Source organism: Cololabis saira, chromosome 18, assembly GCF_033807715.1.
Source record: "Cololabis saira isolate AMF1-May2022 chromosome 18, fColSai1.1, whole genome shotgun sequence".
Taxonomy (NCBI): domain Eukaryota; kingdom Metazoa; phylum Chordata; class Actinopteri; order Beloniformes; family Belonidae; genus Cololabis; species Cololabis saira.
This window is the reverse complement of record NC_084604.1, coordinates 23,249,653-23,268,553: the sequence shown is the minus strand read 5'-3', so window position 1 is coordinate 23,268,553 and position 18,901 is coordinate 23,249,653. Positions and strand designations below refer to the sequence as shown.

General features: G+C 40.1%; 1 protein-coding gene across 3 annotated transcripts in view; it reads right to left on the bottom strand.

Moving 5' to 3' along the window:
* Positions 1–18,901, bottom strand: part of utrn (utrophin) — a 191,240-nt gene that overhangs the window by 132,303 nt on the left and 40,036 nt on the right. For all 3 annotated transcript variants that reach the window (XM_061747080.1, XM_061747081.1, XM_061747082.1), the window contains 24 exons: positions 17,712–17,867; positions 17,340–17,510; positions 17,053–17,244; positions 16,303–16,437; positions 13,501–13,650; positions 12,659–12,820; positions 12,318–12,449; positions 11,410–11,583; positions 11,078–11,233; positions 10,776–10,946; positions 9,435–9,614; positions 7,627–7,755; positions 7,197–7,367; positions 7,027–7,083; positions 6,714–6,869; positions 5,395–5,532; positions 5,144–5,233; positions 3,991–4,161; positions 3,561–3,733; positions 2,205–2,355; positions 1,116–1,291; positions 720–855; positions 384–533; positions 1–153 (listed from right to left, as the gene is read on the bottom strand). In XM_061747080.1, coding sequence (XP_061603064.1) covers positions 1–153; positions 384–533; positions 720–855; positions 1,116–1,291; positions 2,205–2,355; positions 3,561–3,733; positions 3,991–4,161; positions 5,144–5,233; positions 5,395–5,532; positions 6,714–6,869; positions 7,027–7,083; positions 7,197–7,367; positions 7,627–7,755; positions 9,435–9,614; positions 10,776–10,946; positions 11,078–11,233; positions 11,410–11,583; positions 12,318–12,449; positions 12,659–12,820; positions 13,501–13,650; positions 16,303–16,437; positions 17,053–17,244; positions 17,340–17,510; positions 17,712–17,867 — 3,630 coding nt within the window. The remainder of the gene's footprint in view (positions 154–383; positions 534–719; positions 856–1,115; positions 1,292–2,204; positions 2,356–3,560; positions 3,734–3,990; positions 4,162–5,143; positions 5,234–5,394; positions 5,533–6,713; positions 6,870–7,026; positions 7,084–7,196; positions 7,368–7,626; positions 7,756–9,434; positions 9,615–10,775; positions 10,947–11,077; positions 11,234–11,409; positions 11,584–12,317; positions 12,450–12,658; positions 12,821–13,500; positions 13,651–16,302; positions 16,438–17,052; positions 17,245–17,339; positions 17,511–17,711; positions 17,868–18,901) is intronic.

Genomic DNA, 18,901 nt, shown 5'->3' with positions numbered 1-18,901 from the left:
CAGTGCTTGAGTAGGGTTCAGGCCTCGAGTCACTATTGTCTGGTGTGTGACAACAACCCAGTCAGTTAGTCTCTTCATCCTATCCTGGAAGTTGGTATGGCTCTGCAGATTGGTCTCCACCTCGCCCACTTTATCCAGTAACTCATGGGTCACCTGAGGAAGAAAACAATGGAGGAGGAAAGAAATGAGGAAGATATTATTATTCAAGACGCCACAGAAGGAGAAAAAGAGCCACTGAAAAAAGGCAGGATCAAAAATGCTTGTAATGATGTAAAATACTGCATTATTCATACATTTACAGTATAAATATATTATTTACATCAAGACAAAACATCAAATAAAATGTTAAACATCAAATTGATAAAAACTAGCACAACCCTAACCTTGCTCCACTTGAGGTTGATGGCTCTCAGTTTCCCAAAATGCTGGTCCCTGCCCTGAGCGCTCATACTCGGACTGGCCAACACCTGGGGAGCGTGTTTGTTCAACCAACCAAGCCGTTCGTTTTGTGCATCCATTTCCAAAGCAAGTGCCTGTCAAAAAATAAATAAAACATTAACAAACATTTACAAAATGTGCACTGCCTTCAAATCCAAATCCAAGAAGTACAGCTGTGGCACATCTTGTCAATCACTTTACTATTTTCTGAGTTTGAAAGTAAATGAAGAAGAACAGTAAGAGTGTTTTTTTCATAAAAGCTACATTTCTGAAAATTGCACCTTAAGTTCTTTGAGGTTCTGGTCCAGGTCAGAGACGGATAGGGAGCCAACAGCCTTTTCTGCCTGCTCCAGCCACACACCGAGCTCCTCTCGTCTCCTCACCAGGTCCGACAGGGCTGGATCCCCTCCAGCCAACCTGCACACACACGCAGCACATTATGCGTTCAGATTAGGATCTCCATTTCCTCAAAGCTACAGGTCTAATCCTAGAATTTACATTTAAATTGCTGTTGCAGACTGATTAACCACACTGATAATGTTAAACTGTAAAATATACAGTCACATGGTAATGCAGAGTGAGCATTAACCAGTAATTTAGGTGTGCTAATAAAGAGATATCAAAACGTATATGTGAGTATTGCAACTGTATGTTGTATCTAGTGTTTCTGCAGATACCTGCGCTGTCTGTCCAAAACCTGGTGGTTGACAGCTCTCCAACGCTGACCAAGAGTTTCTAACTTTTCTTCAAGTAGGGGCCCATCAGGAGAGGAAAGTTTCCCAATTATTTGCTGTCCGGTATGGGTCAGTTCAGCCACAACGGGTTGATGATTGGCAAGAGCTTCTTCAAGCTCCTGAAATACAAAGAAAAACAAGAAAAGACTGAGGGAGATACATAAAAGCAGAAGTGCCTCAGACACACATCATAATCTTATTCTCCTGTGACCAAAATCCCCAGCTCGAGTTCATCTTTCCAAGCAAATATTTATTGACGCATAGTCATGATTTGTAGCAAGTCGGGATTAAATCTGCCAAAGGCCTCCCTTCCACCAAGAATGATTTAACCTACCAAGACAGACCCGTAAAGTAAACTGAGTGATTGAGCATTCTGCTAAAGGGTGACTCAGCTAATAGATCTCTCAATTCCCTTCCACTTGATTCCTTATCTCATTCTCAGTGACTGTGAAAATATTTAAAAGAGCTAGACAGGCAGGAGTGTAGCTGAAGCTTTGCAAATCACACTGATGAAGGAGTTGATGATGGCGGTGCTGTCAGCTGTGATGCAGCACAGTCAAAGAATATTACTCCCGTTGGAGATGAAAATACTGCTCTCGTAATCAAACAAAGATAAATTCAAGACGCCTTCTCGTCTTACTCTTCTTTTTTACTTTGCATACTCAATAGTCTAAATTGTTGTTTATGAGATCCAGAAGAGAATACATTTTTTCTTTTCTTTAGGAGATTATATACAGTTCTCCTCTTCCATATCTACACATCAAGCGTCCTAAATCTCAGGAAAAAACTAGTTTGGAACTCTGGGAGGTTAATCATTTTGCTTATAAACATGTTATGAAAGTGTCCATATATGACTATTAAGGATTTGTAATAAGCAAAGTGGATGTTTCTAAAGCGTTCTACATCATAAAAAGTACCAAGCAGATCTAGATGCTAAGTCTGTCTCTGTGGTGGACGATAAAAAACATATGCAACACATAATTAAAGAAGGCAGTCACATACTTGTACCAGCCATCCATACGTGACACTGACCTGCTGGTGTTGCCGTGCAGATTCAAGGTCCAGCTGTCCGTCTGGGCCGATGCCCTCAGAAAGCAGAGTCTCAGTGTCCGTCAGCCACTGAGTTAGGTCCTTCAAGTCACACTGAAACTGTCCCCACTCCTCTACGGCGCGGTCAAAACTCCTGCGGCACAAGTAAACCGAGCATGCCACCGTGACTTTCTTATAAATTATTGCTGCTTTAAACAAACTAATCTCAACAGCATTGTGTCAGAAATGGAGAACAGAGTGATAGGAAAGATAACAAGCTTTGAGTTCATTCATATTTCCTTCAGTCATCATTGACGACAACAACAGCCAAGAATAAAAGTTTGGTGCTCCTGAAAAATAATGTTGGCTGGGTGTTTATTTGCAAAAATCCAAGGCACTGCAGTTTTCTGCATCAACGGTAGGCCTTCCTACTGCCATACTCCACTTGTATTCTGACGGGTAATACAGATGCCCCCAGAGAACCCTGCTCATATACTCCTCTCCATCTCTTCTTGTCAATGCCACTCAAGCAGCACATGCCAGGTTAAAAAACTAGCTTTACAAAATAAAAAAACAACCAATAAACCACCCAATGCATCACATTTTGGTTCCCGACCAATGTCACTCCAAAGTCAGAGGTTTTAATTTTTAAAAGAAAAGGGGGGGGGGCTGCAAAAAAAGGTAAACGAACAGAGTCTGGGAAACTTTTTGGCTTCATCCACTTCATTCCAAACAGATTATAAAATCTTTAAAAAAAAAAACCTCTCTTGATGAAATTACTTTGAATGAAAAGGAGCGAGGTGAAAATTATTTATCAAACTTTATGAAATGTTGATCAGCACAGCAGCTATTTCATTTTACAGCATTTCTGAGTAGAAAACAAATTTAATCAGAGATCAATTGAGGGAAATGAGTTTTGGACGAGCTATTTCACAAAATATTCTCTGTTCTGTTGATTTATTCTGATGCCCAGGGGTTGTTGTAATTACAAACAGTCTTTCAGCATTTATAGGCAAACTCAAAATTACCTCAGTAGTTTCCTCGCATCTTTGCACTCACTTTCTCAGCAAATTAAAAAATGTACGCCCATGCAATCGTATTCATGGTGATCAAGGTCAAATATGTATGAATGAGTGAATAATTATGTCAGAAATGTGTAGTTATGTATGAACCAAGGTCAGTGTGCATTACAAGATATCTATTTTAGTAGTATTTGTGTCCCTGTTGTCTCTTAACTAACAGATATTTAGCATTTAACACCCCTGCAGCTTTTGATGAAACACGCTGATGCACAAATTCACATGCACACGTCAATTGAACACTTCTGGATGAATCTGCGTGTGAAGACGGCCCACATACCCCTTGCGCTGAGTGTACATGCAGTTAAGTCGGTCCCATTCGGCATTGAGCTGCGTGAGGGCGTCTCCCATCTGTGCCACTTCAGCTGGGGAAGCATCCTGGATAGCGTCAGGCTGGCGCTCGTGAATCCCTGTGACCTGGTCACTCAGACGCTCCAGATTCTCCCTAATATTCTGAAGGAGTATAACATGACCATTACATTATTGTAGTTATAGCAGCTCATAATGTGGTACCAACAATTCTCAATAATGTCATGCCAAATTCTACAAAGATTAAAACTTTTTGTGGGCAGTTTGAAACCTTACATACTTTAGAAAGGGCTTTGTGAATTGCTTAGGAAAGCAATTCCTATGGTGCTGCCCCCATGTTTAAAAAAAACAACTATTTCCAAGGCTGTGAAATGTCTACAATAACAAGGAGGGAGGCTAACCCTCAGAGTGTCCTCTTGGCTGGAGAAGTCTTCATAAAGCCCCCCGCTGAGCTCAGAGGAGTTCAAGAGTAATTCATTGTCGGCCATTGCGAGGAGAACTTTGTTCATATCCAGCAGGTAGTCGGAGGGAGTCAGTGACAAAGTGCTTATGTGCCCTGCTGCAGACGCCTCCTGCATTATAGAGGAGAAGCAGAAAGCATTAGTGTCAAACTAGTCGGTTTGAGTAATAAAAAGAAACACTGCAATCTTACAGCATTCAGATCACACTGCTCACAAAAACAATATCACAGGCTAAAGTAAATAACAAATACTAACAACTATAAAAGCACCACTGGTATCAATGAATTACAAATAGAGTATGGAAAAACTAAAACTACAGCATAAGTCTCTTCCTGCAGTTCAAAAGCTAATCATTGGAAATTTGGCTTAGTGAAGTAGACTCTTCCTGAAAGTTCGCAGCTGTTTCACAAGCAAGTCATGATGTGGGTACGAGAAAATCTTTAATAGCCTGCATGTCGTCTACTTTGAACAAACAGAAAAGCACAAATGTGTTGTTGGCATCATTGGTTCAGATGTTGTTTTCACAAAAGACAGCAGCTAAAATGATAATTTGAAATAAATATTGTTGACAACTAATGTGGTAAAACTTGTTGCAGCATCTTGCCTCACACAGACTTTCTCTTTCCTGGCTTGGTGCAGCATTTCCCGTCAAGGCTGAGGTCACTTTTAAGATCTTAATATCGGCATGTACCTCAGTGTCTGCTGTCTGCATCTGCTTGTATAGTCATCCCTGTAGTGCACCAGTTAGCCATTGTGTCTGTGTCTCTCCTTTCTCTGTTTTTCATTCTCTGTCTGTTCTCTCTTTTCCTGCTCTGCCCAGCTGGCCTCCGGCAGGAGGGTCCCCCCTGATGAGCCTGGTCCTGCTCAAGGTTTCTTCCTCCTAAAGGGGAGTTTTTCCTTGCCACTGTTTGGCTTAAGGTTTTTCTCTCACTAGGGGAGTTTTAACCTGCTATTGTTTATGTAATAATTGCTTTGGGCTCATGTTCTGGGTCTCTGGAAAGCGCCTAGAGACAACTTCTGTTGTAATAGACGCTATGTAAATAAAATTGAATCGAACTGAGTTGAATGTTCAGGGCATATATAAAACGCTTGCCTGAGTTGAAAATTCTGATGTCGGTTCTTGGAAGTTTTGAGATGAGTCCATGGACATTTCGACCTGCCTGACATGTTGCATACTCAGCTTCTGAAGCAGGCAGACATATAGAGCAAAGTTAAATTACATCTATTAGTGCACAAAATACAGAAATCCAAAAATGACAGAGATCACTGTTTGATTGTTTTTTTTTTTCACTTTTTACTATGAGCCATGCATAAAGAAGAAGTAGCCTGTGTTGTGTATTTTACCCTGTGAGCAGAATATTGGCTCTGCAGTCGGAGCAGCATGCCTCTCAACTCCTCCCTCTGTCCCTCATCTGAAGCTTGCTGCTGCAGTTCTTCTCCTCGTCTCAACAAGTCTTCCACACTGGCTTTCTCCTCATCCATCTGAGGCAAGGGGACACGGTGGAAAGGTCTCACCAAGCATTCAACAGCTTGCCAGCTAGAAGTTATTTGCAGACAAATTCTTGCAAACATTGTATTCGTGAAAAATCTGAAGTCTGTAAAACTTGTTAAATCAATAGCAAGCAACTCAAGGTAAGGTGGTTCTAAATACCTCTCGAGGGGGAAAAAAAAACAGGTAACTTCCCATTTAGAATTTCTCAACGGATCAGTTGATGGGCAGGCGTGCAGGCGTGCAGGCGTGCAGCTGATGTATTCAACCATAAACCTTGATAACACAGACTGAATTCCAAACTTGCTAAACTTCGAGATGCCCAATCAACGTTTGCCTTATCACAGGCCTAGGCGATAAACCAAAAATGTGCCATTACCGACATTCACTGCGATTACCAACGTCAATTTTCCCATGTCGGTAAATTCTGTGTTTTGATAAAAAAGAAAAAGAAACTTCTTTTTGTCTGTTTTGGCTGTGTGCTGATAGGCTATTTTCATTCCCATTTACTGTAAGTCTGTAATCACATGACTCAACTCATCCAGTCTGAACAAGAATGGAAACCTAAGAAAATGGCTGATGGTTCAAACGAAGAAGCGGCTGACATGACAGTGCTGTCTAGTGTGAGATTGGCACATTTCTACAAGTTCACACACTCTCACGCTGCACATGGCCTTTCTTATGCTGAGAAATTAACTTTAGCGCACAGTAACTCCAACAGCCCATCTTACAAACGAGTCACGGTACACTACTGTGCGCTGGAGCAGCTGTCTGGAATTACTGACCAATCAGTCAATCTGAAAAAAGATTGAATTTTTTTGTTGCCGGTTAAGGGTTATCGTACATTTATCGTTAGAGGTAAAACTGCCCAATTTATCATTATATTGATTTGAGGTCATATCGCCCAGCCCTACCTTATCAGGTGGAAGCTCATTCTTCACAAAAATGTCAGAAAACTTGAGAATGACTTGGGTTGAAATTCTTTACTTGGGATGAAATCCCCCAGAAGAAAATCTCTCAACCTTTCACCAGATGCTTCTCCTCACCAGCAGTTTTGTCTAAAAGACGTCACTATTGGTCGTGTATTTTCTTTTATAGCTCAGTCATCATCCTCTCTACCTTTGGTCAAAATTAGGTAAAACCTGGTTTTTCATCTAAAGATAAGCCTGATTACCTTGTCATCATCCTGGACATTTACTGCTTCCTGCTGCAGTTGTAAACTCTTCAAGGTGTCCTGAAGCTCTGCGTGAAGGTCCTTTATGTCAACTTGGACAACACTCTTTCCAGAGCGGGTGTGACTTTCTGTTCCACTCTCCTGACTGTGAGTTACCTGGTTAGAAAGAGCAGAATCAAACCTCGGACAAGCGCCTTACATTCCTGTACTTTCCAATCTGGAATTGTATGCATTTCTAGTTTGAATGTAAAATATATATATTTAATTTGGCCCCATTGTTCTTGTAGCTAGTAATAATGATGGTTTTCTGTACCAGCTGAGGTATCTGCGGATTCATCTCAACACCTCCGGACTCCAGACTGGTTATCATCTGCGTGAAAAGCAAGAACAAGCTGGTTGAACAGCCTGCTTTCCGATTCCACCGCAATGATTAACACGCTAACTGAAGCCCGTCGGCTTGACAGTCCATTCACTTGTTTGTACCTTGGCGGTTTTTATGTGTTGGGAAACTTTGTCAAAGTTGCAGTTAAGCTCCGCCAGTTTGGGCTCCACCACATCTCGACAGGCAGGCCCCCTGCTGGTCATCAGGATGATGGCTTGGTCCCTCACGTTATCCACTCGCAGACCGATATCCTCCAGCTCCTCCTGCATGCTCTAAGAACAAAACACAGATGTGAAGTCGTTCTTTCTTTGACTAGAGAACAGCACAGAAAGAACCAGGGAGGTTAGTAGAGCAGGAACTGATTTTCATATCATCATACAATGTTCTTTTCACTCCTGATTATCTTAATAAGCCACACGTTCGTTGGCTTACCAGAGCGGTTGACTCGCAGCTTCTACGCATTACAACCACTGTGCTTTCATTCGTGCCTACATATTATCTCTAATAATGTAAAAATTTGCTCTGCTGGACCTTTAAGACGTTTTCTCTTTCCGGGGGAGCCAGCCGCTCTGTCTCGTCCAGGTGGATCTGCGTCTGGTAGAGCCAGGTGCTGATGTGAGCCAAGTTCTCATCAAAAATCTCCACCTCGTTCTGGTGACTCTGAACACAAAAACAAAGAAAACAAGAGGCCCCTTAAAGAAATCTATATGCACTGGTGTGGTTTGTATCAATGTTATATGCGGAGCACAAGTTGAGAAGAGAAGCTTTGTTCAAATAAATATTGTACTGCTTTTCACAAAACCGTTTCAAGTTAAAACACTGGCAACACAGACAGAACTTTAAAAACCATTAAATTGACTCGAGCCAGTCAAACTCATGGTAAACGGGAGAGTTAAGAACCTCTGGCCTCTTCTTCATTCTGAAGCTGGCTGGCCTCTCCTGACATCCTCTCTACTCCATATTCTCCATTCAAACTGCTCACAGAGATTAAGGATTGAGAGGAATTTGGATCAGGAGTCAGTCAGCAAGGCCGGATGGAGAAGGAACAGGTATCTAACACCTGAATCAAGAGAAGCTAACTGACCCACTCCCGTGGTGCATCTCTCATGGATCGACAGCTTCTCCCGCAGCAGAGCAACCTGACAACCGTTACCTCATTTCAAGCTCTAGGGCCAACTGCTACTTAAGCGATGATGATCATGGATGGCATTATTGTGTTTTTTTTTCTCATTGATTTAAATTCTTGAATGACTTCTGATTTGCTTCTATACACCCCCTGCGGGCATTAGAATCAGAATCATGTTTATTTGGCCAGGTCAGGTCAGACAAGACATGGAATTTGACTCGGGTATTTTCGCTCACTCTACAGTAAATAGGTAATAGACAAATGGCAGCTCTTATTAACATATACAGTATACAATTTTTAAAAAGTGAAAGGTGCAGCAGCATGAGGTAGACATGATTATTGGAAGGTGCATTGTCACAGCATATGATTGTGTTATTATTATTATTGTTATTATTATTATTGCATGGTGGTTGATTACTCTGAGACTATGAGTGATGAGAGTTCATCAGAGCAACAGCTTGGGGGAAGAAACTGTCTCCGTGTCTGGAGGTTTTGGCGTACAGAGCTCTGTAGCGCCGTCCAGAGGGGAGGAGTTCAAACAGACTGTCCTGGGTGTGAGGGGTCTGCAGAGATGCTACCTGCCTGTTTCCTGGTCCTGGACAGGTACAGGTCCTGGATAGATGGGAGGTTAGTCCCAATTATCCTCTCTGCAAACCTAATTGTCCGTTGCAACACATTTATTGTAAATGACTATATCAGGATGAAGTCTAGATAGAATTTCAATTTGTCGTCATTTCATTTTCCATTAATCTCTTTTATAAAATTTGTTGCGTTCCTGAACAAGCCCCGAGGAACTGTGGCACCTTTAGATCATAACATGTTTAATGCGCTGCTGTGATTCAGATTCAAGATTTTAAAGAATTTAACATACTAGGTGGGCTACCTGTAAGGGGATTATATCTATACTGGAGAGGTGGTTTGCAAGTATTTGTTGTCTTATTCATTTGGTGATTTTTCTTTACGGACAAGGTGCAATCACTCATACACAATGAAGGGGAAATATTTGATTTCTGTGGGGTTCGTCTGAAAGAGCTGGGGGCAAAGCTAACTGTGATTGACATGCGGTTGGCAAGTTCCCGACGCCTTCCTGAGCAGTATGGCTGTGCCCCAAATTAAAAAACAAAACAAAAAAAAATGGTTTTATTTTTGTTGAAGATATTACATAGATAAAGAGATGCTGAGCTCTTTATTTTAACATAGAAAGTGCTCTCACCAGGACAGTGCTGAGCCAGTCTTCGGCCCAGGTGTGGACTCGGTCCCAACCTTCATTGAGCCCAAACAGTTTCTCCTCCAGCTGCGGCCCGCTGCCATCCACCAGAGTCTGCAGACCTGTGCTGGTCTCCATCAGGCTGGACAGCTCCGACTTCCGACGCTCCGTCTCTTTCAGCAGGCTCTGTTTGAGTGCATGTGTGTAAGTAATCATATCTTTCAGGTCAGTGAGAATTCATCTTGCAATGCTCTACACAAAAAAAAAATGCATAAATTATAGGTAACATTAACCAGCTCGTAGTCTGGCATATTTCCTGTTCATAAAACTAGAATAATTCAGATCAATTCAAGTTTACTTTAACGCCAAAGGAAATTAATCTTCATCTGAGCAATGAAGAATAGAACAGAGCGGAACGAGGAAGACCAGAATGGGATGGAACAACACAAACTAGAACCAGACGGAACAACGCAAACTAGAACCAGACAAAACAGCGCAAACTAGAACCAGATTAGACAGGACAGAACAGAACACTTCATATTAATAGTATATTAACAGTGATGTTTTAAAATGCACATGCGAGATAAAAAAATAAAAATTACACACAATCATCAACCTCATAATCATACATGCAAAAGGGAGGTGCAAATAAAAAACATGGAATAAAATCTAAGTCTACAGTAATGTACTACCCCGGTTATGAAAATGGCCTTGGATTAGGGAGTAATTGTGTGTGTGAGAGAAAAGATCGCCTTGGGAAAGAACATTTTTATGAGAGTTGAAATATGTGCTTATACTTCCTCCATGAGGACAAGGCCAAACAGGTAATCGTCAGGGTGGGGGGGTAATAATGTTATCACGTATCTCGCTCAGTGTTACTCAAAAACTGCAAAAATAAATGCATAAAAAAAAAAAAAAATTCTTATATTCATATATATATATATATATATATATATATATATATATATATATATATATATATATATATATATATATATATATATATATATAAAGAAGGGGGAGGAGAAAGAAAATAAGAGTGAGAACAAGAACAATAAAAGAAGACGAGAGTTCTTTAACAATGAACTGTTCATTACGGTGAAACTCAATCTCCATGTTAGAAACAGAGGATTGTTTGCTTGTTGAGCTACAAACTGAAAAAAGAGAAGCACTTGTGTTATAATTGTATGCAGTATATTAAAAAATATATAGTGCGTCCCAAATCTCACTCTGCTTGAAAGATGCCTAACCACACAAAGTAGAGAAAGTCTGAAATACCTGAGCTTCTACTGTTCCTTATCATAAATTTCACTTATTTTTGGTGAGGAAACATGGTCAGCCACTCACATTTGCCCACGCAACCTCAGCATCGATGTCAGCTGGCATGTCTCCGCAGTTGTTTTTCTGCTGAAGCTGGACTTCGTTTGTTGTTAACCAGTCCTGCAGGGCAGCACTGTCCTTAAGAAACTTTTGAGACAGAGACAGGGCTTTTTCCAGGTCCTGTTTTCCCTCAGTTACCTGTAAAGAAAAGAGCAGGCCTCAGCATCGTATGAAAAAAATACCTTACAATTCAGTATGGTTTGAATCTTATTGAACAAGAAAAAATGTATGTGTTAAAAAGAAAAACCAGAATCCCGTCTGTTACCTACCTGAGCCCCCAGGTCATTGTAGAGCAGTTTGAGAGCTGTTAGCTGCTCATCCATGGCCTTGGGATTCTCCGTCTGCTGTTTCTGCACAATCTGACGGCCTGTTTTAATCACCGTCTCTACCTCAAGCTTTACTTCACTCAGCAACTTGTACAATTTCTATACAGCAGAAAAAACACAAAAAAAGTAATTGTGTATGTGAAATAAACTCTTTATGCTTGTGTATCCTGAAATAATGTTCAAGCCTAATGAAGATCTATAATGTGCATGACCTGAAACAATCAGTTACAGCTAAAGCATTTAAAAACACTGACTGATAAAAGTCTCATTCTCACCATACAACCGCTGAGGTGGGGCTGGATTTTTTCTGGTTCCACGTGCTTAACATCCAGGATGTGCAGCTCAGCCTTGGCGCCCTCCAAGACCCTCTTACAGTCTAGCATGCGCTGCTCAAAGTTAGCAGGTTTCTGAAATAGTTGGTACTTTGTGGAGATTTCCCTCAGTTTCCTCTGCAGAGAGCATTGCAAAAGATTAACAGCATTACACTGATCACTGCACAGGTAACAGAAAACATGGCACTTTGACCATAACTCAGGATGTGGAACTGTCATCAGCAAAAGACCTGCATAGTGTGTGTGTATGTTATAGGCCTGTTATGAGGTGGTGGTGTGCAAACTTTTGGTAGGGCTCAAAAACAGCTTGAATCAAAGCAAATTTGAGTGACCATGGAATATGTGCATTTGCACCAAAACAGCAAATGATCTCAGCACATGGTGCAATCATCTCATCTCAAATTATATTGTTAAATTCAGCTTTGGACATGACTTAAAAAAGTAGTTCCATTAAGTATAAAGGTTGCAAAGGGTCCCTGCAGATGGAGAAAGCTCTGCTTCCACAGAATTAAGAGATAAGTAAGTAAAAAGTATGTTTTTTATGACAAAATAGGCAAGTGTTAGAAGCAGAGGCCATGAAATGTCATAATTGTGTGCAGCATTTGCAGCCAACACTTATAACAAGATGAAAGCAACAGGTCAGAGGTGTAAACAGTCTTCTTAGGCAAATGTTGCTTCTTTTAATCCCAAACAAATGTTATGAACCGTCTACTTAAAGACCTTCTTATTAAATCAGAAAAGTATCCTTTAACAGCACAAAAGGTGAGTTAGAGAAACTTATTTTAATAATTTCATAATGTATGTTGAAACAGAAGCAGTTCCTAATATCGACCAGTAGAAGTCACTGTTACCTGTAGTTGGTCCAGCATCGTCCCACCACGGGCTGCTTTGCCATCAGCAGTGGGAGGAGGCAAGTTGACCACGTTCCTTCTCCTCATCTCTTCTACAGTTACCTCGTGGGCTGCGATCTCTGCACCAATGGTCTGAAGGAAAAGTGAAAATAACTAAACATAGTTTGACTAGAACATGAACAAACTGCTCATGTTGTGTAAATCATTGTTTTTATGACAGGTAACAGGTAAGGGAAACAAACTGTTTTCTGAGCTATACCAGTATTTCTTGGACCTTCAGACTTGGATGCTTTTGTAAGAGTGTGTTTACCGTCTCTGCTGCGTGGTCATGTGAAATGTACCTGTGCCTCCAGGGGGAGCTGGAATGCGTCGATGCGATCGGTGAGGTAGGAAGTGAGCGTGTGGTCCAGCTGGCTCAGGGACTCCTGCAGGGTTTGGAGGGTTTGCTCGTTCTCCTTCAGTTTCTGGAGCTGCTGCTCGAGGCTGATCTGTCGGTTCAGTGCCTGAATGACAATACAAGCCGTAAGTTAGAGCTTTGACTCTCTCATAGAGGAATTTTGATTTAAACTTATAATTAAAATTTCATTCAAACTTCCTTCCTTTCCTTTCCAAGTATGTACATTTAATAAAAACATTTATTCATTTTATAGCCAATATAGAGGTTGTTATGAAATGGAAATGTCAACAGCCCATTCTGAATACGTCATCCAACAAAAATAACAGATAGATGAGTGAAATAAAGAGAACAATGCATAACAAACAGTGTGTATACCATATAAAATATTATTTTTATATATATATATATATATATATATATATATATATACATACACATTATATATATATATACACACACATTATGTATATATATATATATATATATATACACACACACACACTATTCATATATATATATATATACACACACACACACACACACACACACACACACACACACACACACACACACACACACACACACACACACACACACACACACACACACACACACACACACACACACACACACACACACACACACACACACACACACACACACACACTTCCCTCGTATGGATATATTTTAGATAAAAAATATGCATAAACAAAAGAAATTAAATAAATACAAATAACCTGGAATGGACAATTTAAAAAAACACACAAACGGACACAAAGTACTAACCTGATGGCTGAGTTGCTCGTAACGAGAGTTGAAGGCCTCAAGTTTTTCACTAATAAGTTCATCAAGTATGCCCCCGTCTATCAACGTCTGGCCCAGCTCTCTGATTTGAGTCCGGTTGTCCCCGGGATGGCGGAGCACATTCTCCAAAGACTGGAGGTGAACAGAGACACATAAAAATGCATCAGAAAGACTCACAAAAGATAAATAAATAATACATTCCTTTTGAAAATGAGTCCCATTTCAATGAGTTGAAAAGGAACCAAAAAATAATAAATCTTTGGATGGAGCTTGAGTCCAGACACAGAAATTGCTGGGTGTGTCAGACAGAGACGAGCCCAAAAAAAGTTGACAACAGAAGGAGAGATGAGAGAGTGAGCTTGTGCGAGAGCGAGCTTGTGTAGTAGCACCACACGTTTGGATAAAACGATGTTCGTGTGCGCTAATTAAATGTACTTTTCGTTCCCGGAGGTGATGGACAGAGAGGGTGACAGTTCCCACCCCCACCCCAAAAGACTGAATCTCATTAGTAATGTTAGATAATGAAATAAATAAGGAATAAGAGAAAAGTGTTCAAAGGAGTGGAGAGAGAAAGAAAGGGAGGGCATGTTGACGGGGGGAAGGAAGAAAAAAATAAACCTAAATCCCTTGATGGGAAGGATGCAGACATGAAGGTGAAACACTGTCTTCGAGGGTCTTCAATTTTCCTCGTCACTATGCGATGTTACAGAAGCAGCACAGTGATTAAAATGAACATGACAGTGGTGCTGCAGGCAGTCTACAGATATAGCAGCAGGGCCCGTCAAACCAGAAGAAATTCAAATCAGATAAATTAGGTCATTTACGTGTACTTACAACCCATAAATGAATACCTGAAACTTTGCACAGACTTCAATGTTTTTTCTTTTGCAGTCAAAAAGTGGATTTTAAGGAATCAGACTTGTCAACATTAATTTTATATTTAAACTGTTTTACAACGTATCTTCTTATTTCCCTCTGTTATGTAATATGTTTTGTACATGAGTCTGTGAGTGATGTGTGATGTGTGTATGTACATGTGTATATATGATTGATTTGTATTGTATTTGACACTCTTACCTTTATATAGCTGCCCAGGGACTACGGATGGAAAGTAGCTAGTAAGCTAAATCTGGTACAAAGCATCTTTTCTCAACTCTGAGACTAATGTAATTTCGTACATTGTCCCTGACACAAATAAATGTAATAAATAAAAAAATAAAAAATAAATAAATTGCCATTTCCAGAATCTGTTTTCCATACATTTCCAATATTATTATTACCTGGTAAATAAAGTAACCATGGTAACGTTGGGCTTTTATTCAAACTTTTTTTTTGTGTCAGAATGTCCTTGTGACAGAAGCTTTAGTCCACCTTGGAGGTGTCAATTTTGCAGTTTTTGCATCTAAATGATGGACTTTTCACTGATAAACCGGTGCAACGCCAGCTTCCAGTTCAAGACAAACCTCTGCTTTTGGTGCTTCCTAAAATGCTGAGCTGTTTAAGTGTTTGAACTAATTTTCTGTCAACTAAGAATGATGGTTCGGGTTTTTCTCCCAGATCTGGGAAATATGACTACACCTGTCATAACTTGCTTTTTTAATGTGCGATTATTTTAACTGATGATCTCAGAAAAATGATCTGATGATCTCTGCAAATTATTATTCCTCTACAAACTATTACTTTTGCCATTATTACACCATGTACATTCTTTGTATATATTTCAGAAGGTTTATGTCTCAGTGTTAATTATTCTTTGTTGTTTTTTTACATTATGTGCAATTGCTAGTTCTCTTATTTTTCTTTTCTTTAAATCACGATGCCTTCTTTAATACTGCTCCACTGTGCATTTCAGATTGCCCCTCGGGGGACTAATACGATTTATTGAATTGAAAAGTGTTAAAAAAGAGACAGTCCTAAGGTGGGAAATCCCACAATCCTTTTGCACAGGCAGGTGCAGAGCTTCTTCAACTTTTCCATTGTCCTTTTGTCCAGTCAAACCAGTGAGGGTTTATATTGTCGCAGAGAAACTAATTGAGGCAGTCAGTCAATAACACTGAATGGAAACACTGAATGGAAACCCTGGAGGGTTAAAATACTTTCTGAACCAGTTCAGTGACTGAAATTGCCATGACATTTATCTGTATTACAAGAATTTATAAACGTACACGTACTCATCCATTCTGTTTGAATATACCATCTACTGGTACTGGTAATGATGCATCTCAGATACCTTAATATCTACGCAACAAACGTTTGGTATAAAGTTAAAGAGAAGAAGTGTTAAAGTTACAGATAACAGTTAGGGGAAAAAACAAACAAAAAACATGCAAAGTGTAAACAAATTAATATCAAACATGCTTAGAAAGCATCGTTTGGCATATTTAGTACATGTATCGTATTAGCTTCCGTTTGACGTATGCCCTCAGCTATATAAAATAAAATAAGACATGCATTTTCAAAAAAATGGCTTTAAAAAGTTGATCAGTGAATAAATATGTTATTGCAATTATGAAAATGGTATAAACCCATGTTTTTGGTTGGTTATGCATTTACATAAATACACAACCAACAATTCAGTCTTGTGTCAAAACATGGAGCAGAATTTGCAGAAACATCCTCGAGCTGAACTCACATGGACGAGTGACTCCATCTACCTTGAATTAAAACCGCTTTAAAATGTCTGACTATAGATGGATGGTCAAAAGACTTTCTTTTTCCTCTCTCAATTAAGACTGTAAATGAGACCCTGAATGTGATTACGCCGGTGTTACAATGTGCATGTACCTCCAGAGCTTCATTAACGGCCTCAGTGCTCTCTGGCAGGTTGTCAGTAGCTTGCACTTTCTCCTCCAGTGAGTTGAGCCAGCTCTGCTCTGTATCCAGATACTGAAGCAGCTCCATCCAGCAGGACCAAACCTCCTGCATAGTTCATCACAACACGTGCATTCACATTATGAAGAAACTACTAAAGATAGAGAAGAAGAAAAAACAAACTATGCTGCTATGAAGAGGCAGCCCCATTAACTCCATCTACACAAATCTAAAATGTTGTTCATAAAAGAGGTGGATTATATTCAGAGAATAGGAGAAAATAAGCAAAACATCAGATTTTTTCCTCTGTAGTCTGGGGTTATTCAAAAATAGTCCATCTAGCTAAGACTTTACACTAAAACCAGTATCACCAGTATTATTTTTATCCATAAAAAAGTTGTGCATCAAAGCCCAAAATATCATATTCATGAACCAACTTGCCATTCAAATACTGAAACACGTCAGCTGTAAAATTGCGAATTAGCTTTACATTGACATCTGTACCAAACTTAAAAGCTTCAATAAAAAAGCGTGAAACAAAAAAGTATCATAAATACAATGCAAAAACAACGTGATTCTTATTTGTATGTCTTAAATCTAAAATGGCAAAAGATTGTGTTCATATCGCTTAACAACAAAAACACATTTGTGACGTGAACCCGGTTCTTTTGTCACAGGACTAAGGTATGAGTCCCACATAGAAAAAATAAATAAATTAACTACCTCCAGGGTGTGACACTTGCTCTTAAGCCGATCACAGAGCTTGTGGTAGTTTGCTAGGACCCCGTCTAGCTCAGAGGTCAACTCTTGTCCAAACCCTCCGCCGGGGTGCGATGCTCGGGACACAAGCGTGTTGATGCTGTCTTTCAGGATCTTCACCTTCACTTCTTTCTGTAGCACATCCTCTTTGGCTCTCTGAGAGATGAAGACATATAGGACAATTATATAAAATGTAAAGGGTCACTGCAAACACAAGAAAAAAAAAAGATCTTCCATCCGTCCACCCCCACCTTCATCTCTTCCAGCGATGCCTCCAACTCCTCAGGACTCTTGTACTCAAAGTCTCTCATGAGAAACTCTTCATCAACTTGAGCCATCCACTCCTGCATCTCTGCCAGGTCTTTCTTCAAGTTCACCTGCTTCTCTTGACTGTCTGCCACGTAGTCCTGATGGCCCAGCAGCTGCAGGTTGACACATTCACCGGGTTCAAGACTCAAATGCATTTCAAAATTACTTTAGTGAATTTGCAACTTTGGACTGTGAAAAATAAACCCTGTGTGTAAATGCAACTTTAAACTCTCCCTCAAACAATTCTGTACATCAACCAGTAAAGAACTCAAGATACAAGTATCGGTATTAGTAACAGTTTTTTTCTTTTTCACCTGTTTGCTGAGTTTGCTCCACCTTCCCTGGCACTCCTCCAGCTTCTCCTGGCCCCACTTCACGAGTCCCGGGACTGCAGCCGTCTGCACAGCACTCACATTCTCTTCCATCTGCATCAACGAACGTTCCACTAACTCCATCTCATTCACATACTCCTGGTTCAGAAAAACAAAGACCAGGGGCCTCATGTACAAAGAGTGCGTGGATTTCAACGTGAATCCGTGCGTGGAATTCTTGCGTACGTGAAAAAAAAGATGTTCAGATGTTCAAAACTGTGCGTACGCCCAAATCCACGCACGTTTCTTTGAACATCACAATCAACGTGGATTTGAGCGCACATGCGGGAGCTCAACATGCCCTGTCTCCTCCCTTAAGTATATTCATTTGAATATGATAATGAGGATAATTATCCATTAAAAAATGTTCATCTTAACAAGGAACTTGGTAAAAAACAAGTAAAACAAATAAAAAAATTAAAAAAAAAACATCAGCCGTGAGCTGGAGACACTCCTGTCAAAAGTTGAGGCCTGGAAAAAATGATTTATTTCGGGGGCATTTCTTCCGATTTAAGCTGGATTGCATTATGGGTATTGTTGTTCTTTGCTTTGTGTTCCATTCCGTGAAGAGTTGTGGTTTTATTATGATCGGACCCTATGACGAAAGGGTTTGTGAATGTTTATGGGCAGCGTTAGTGCATCATTACACTCTCCTTTCTTGCTTTTATTTTAAGAACCGACACCAGAATTTAAAATTGTTGGGACAAAAAACGGCTCCTCGTTCCGCTTTATTGTCACTGACGGATTAAGCCCAATGTATACGTTTATTGAGTCTTACACATCGTGGATGTCCGCGATCACCTCTCTCATAAGTATAACAATGTATATAATATAAACTTATATTTAAAACATGAAGCATCACGATCTGATTCCTCTGCTGCAGAAATAAAGACAAATTGTGCCAACCGGATTATCGAGGTGCAAACGTGAGAAATAAAGAGCAAAATTGCTGTAATTCAGAGTGTTGCAGCCGCAGGCGGAGAGACCGATCTCGGTCCCGGACTCCATCACCGGAGAAACACTTTCTGGAGTCCTGCAGCAGCTGCAGCCGACTTGATATCAGACTCTGAAAGTCGCCTAAACATTCAATAACAACTTCATTCAAATATGAACTAAGGCACACAGGTATGTTT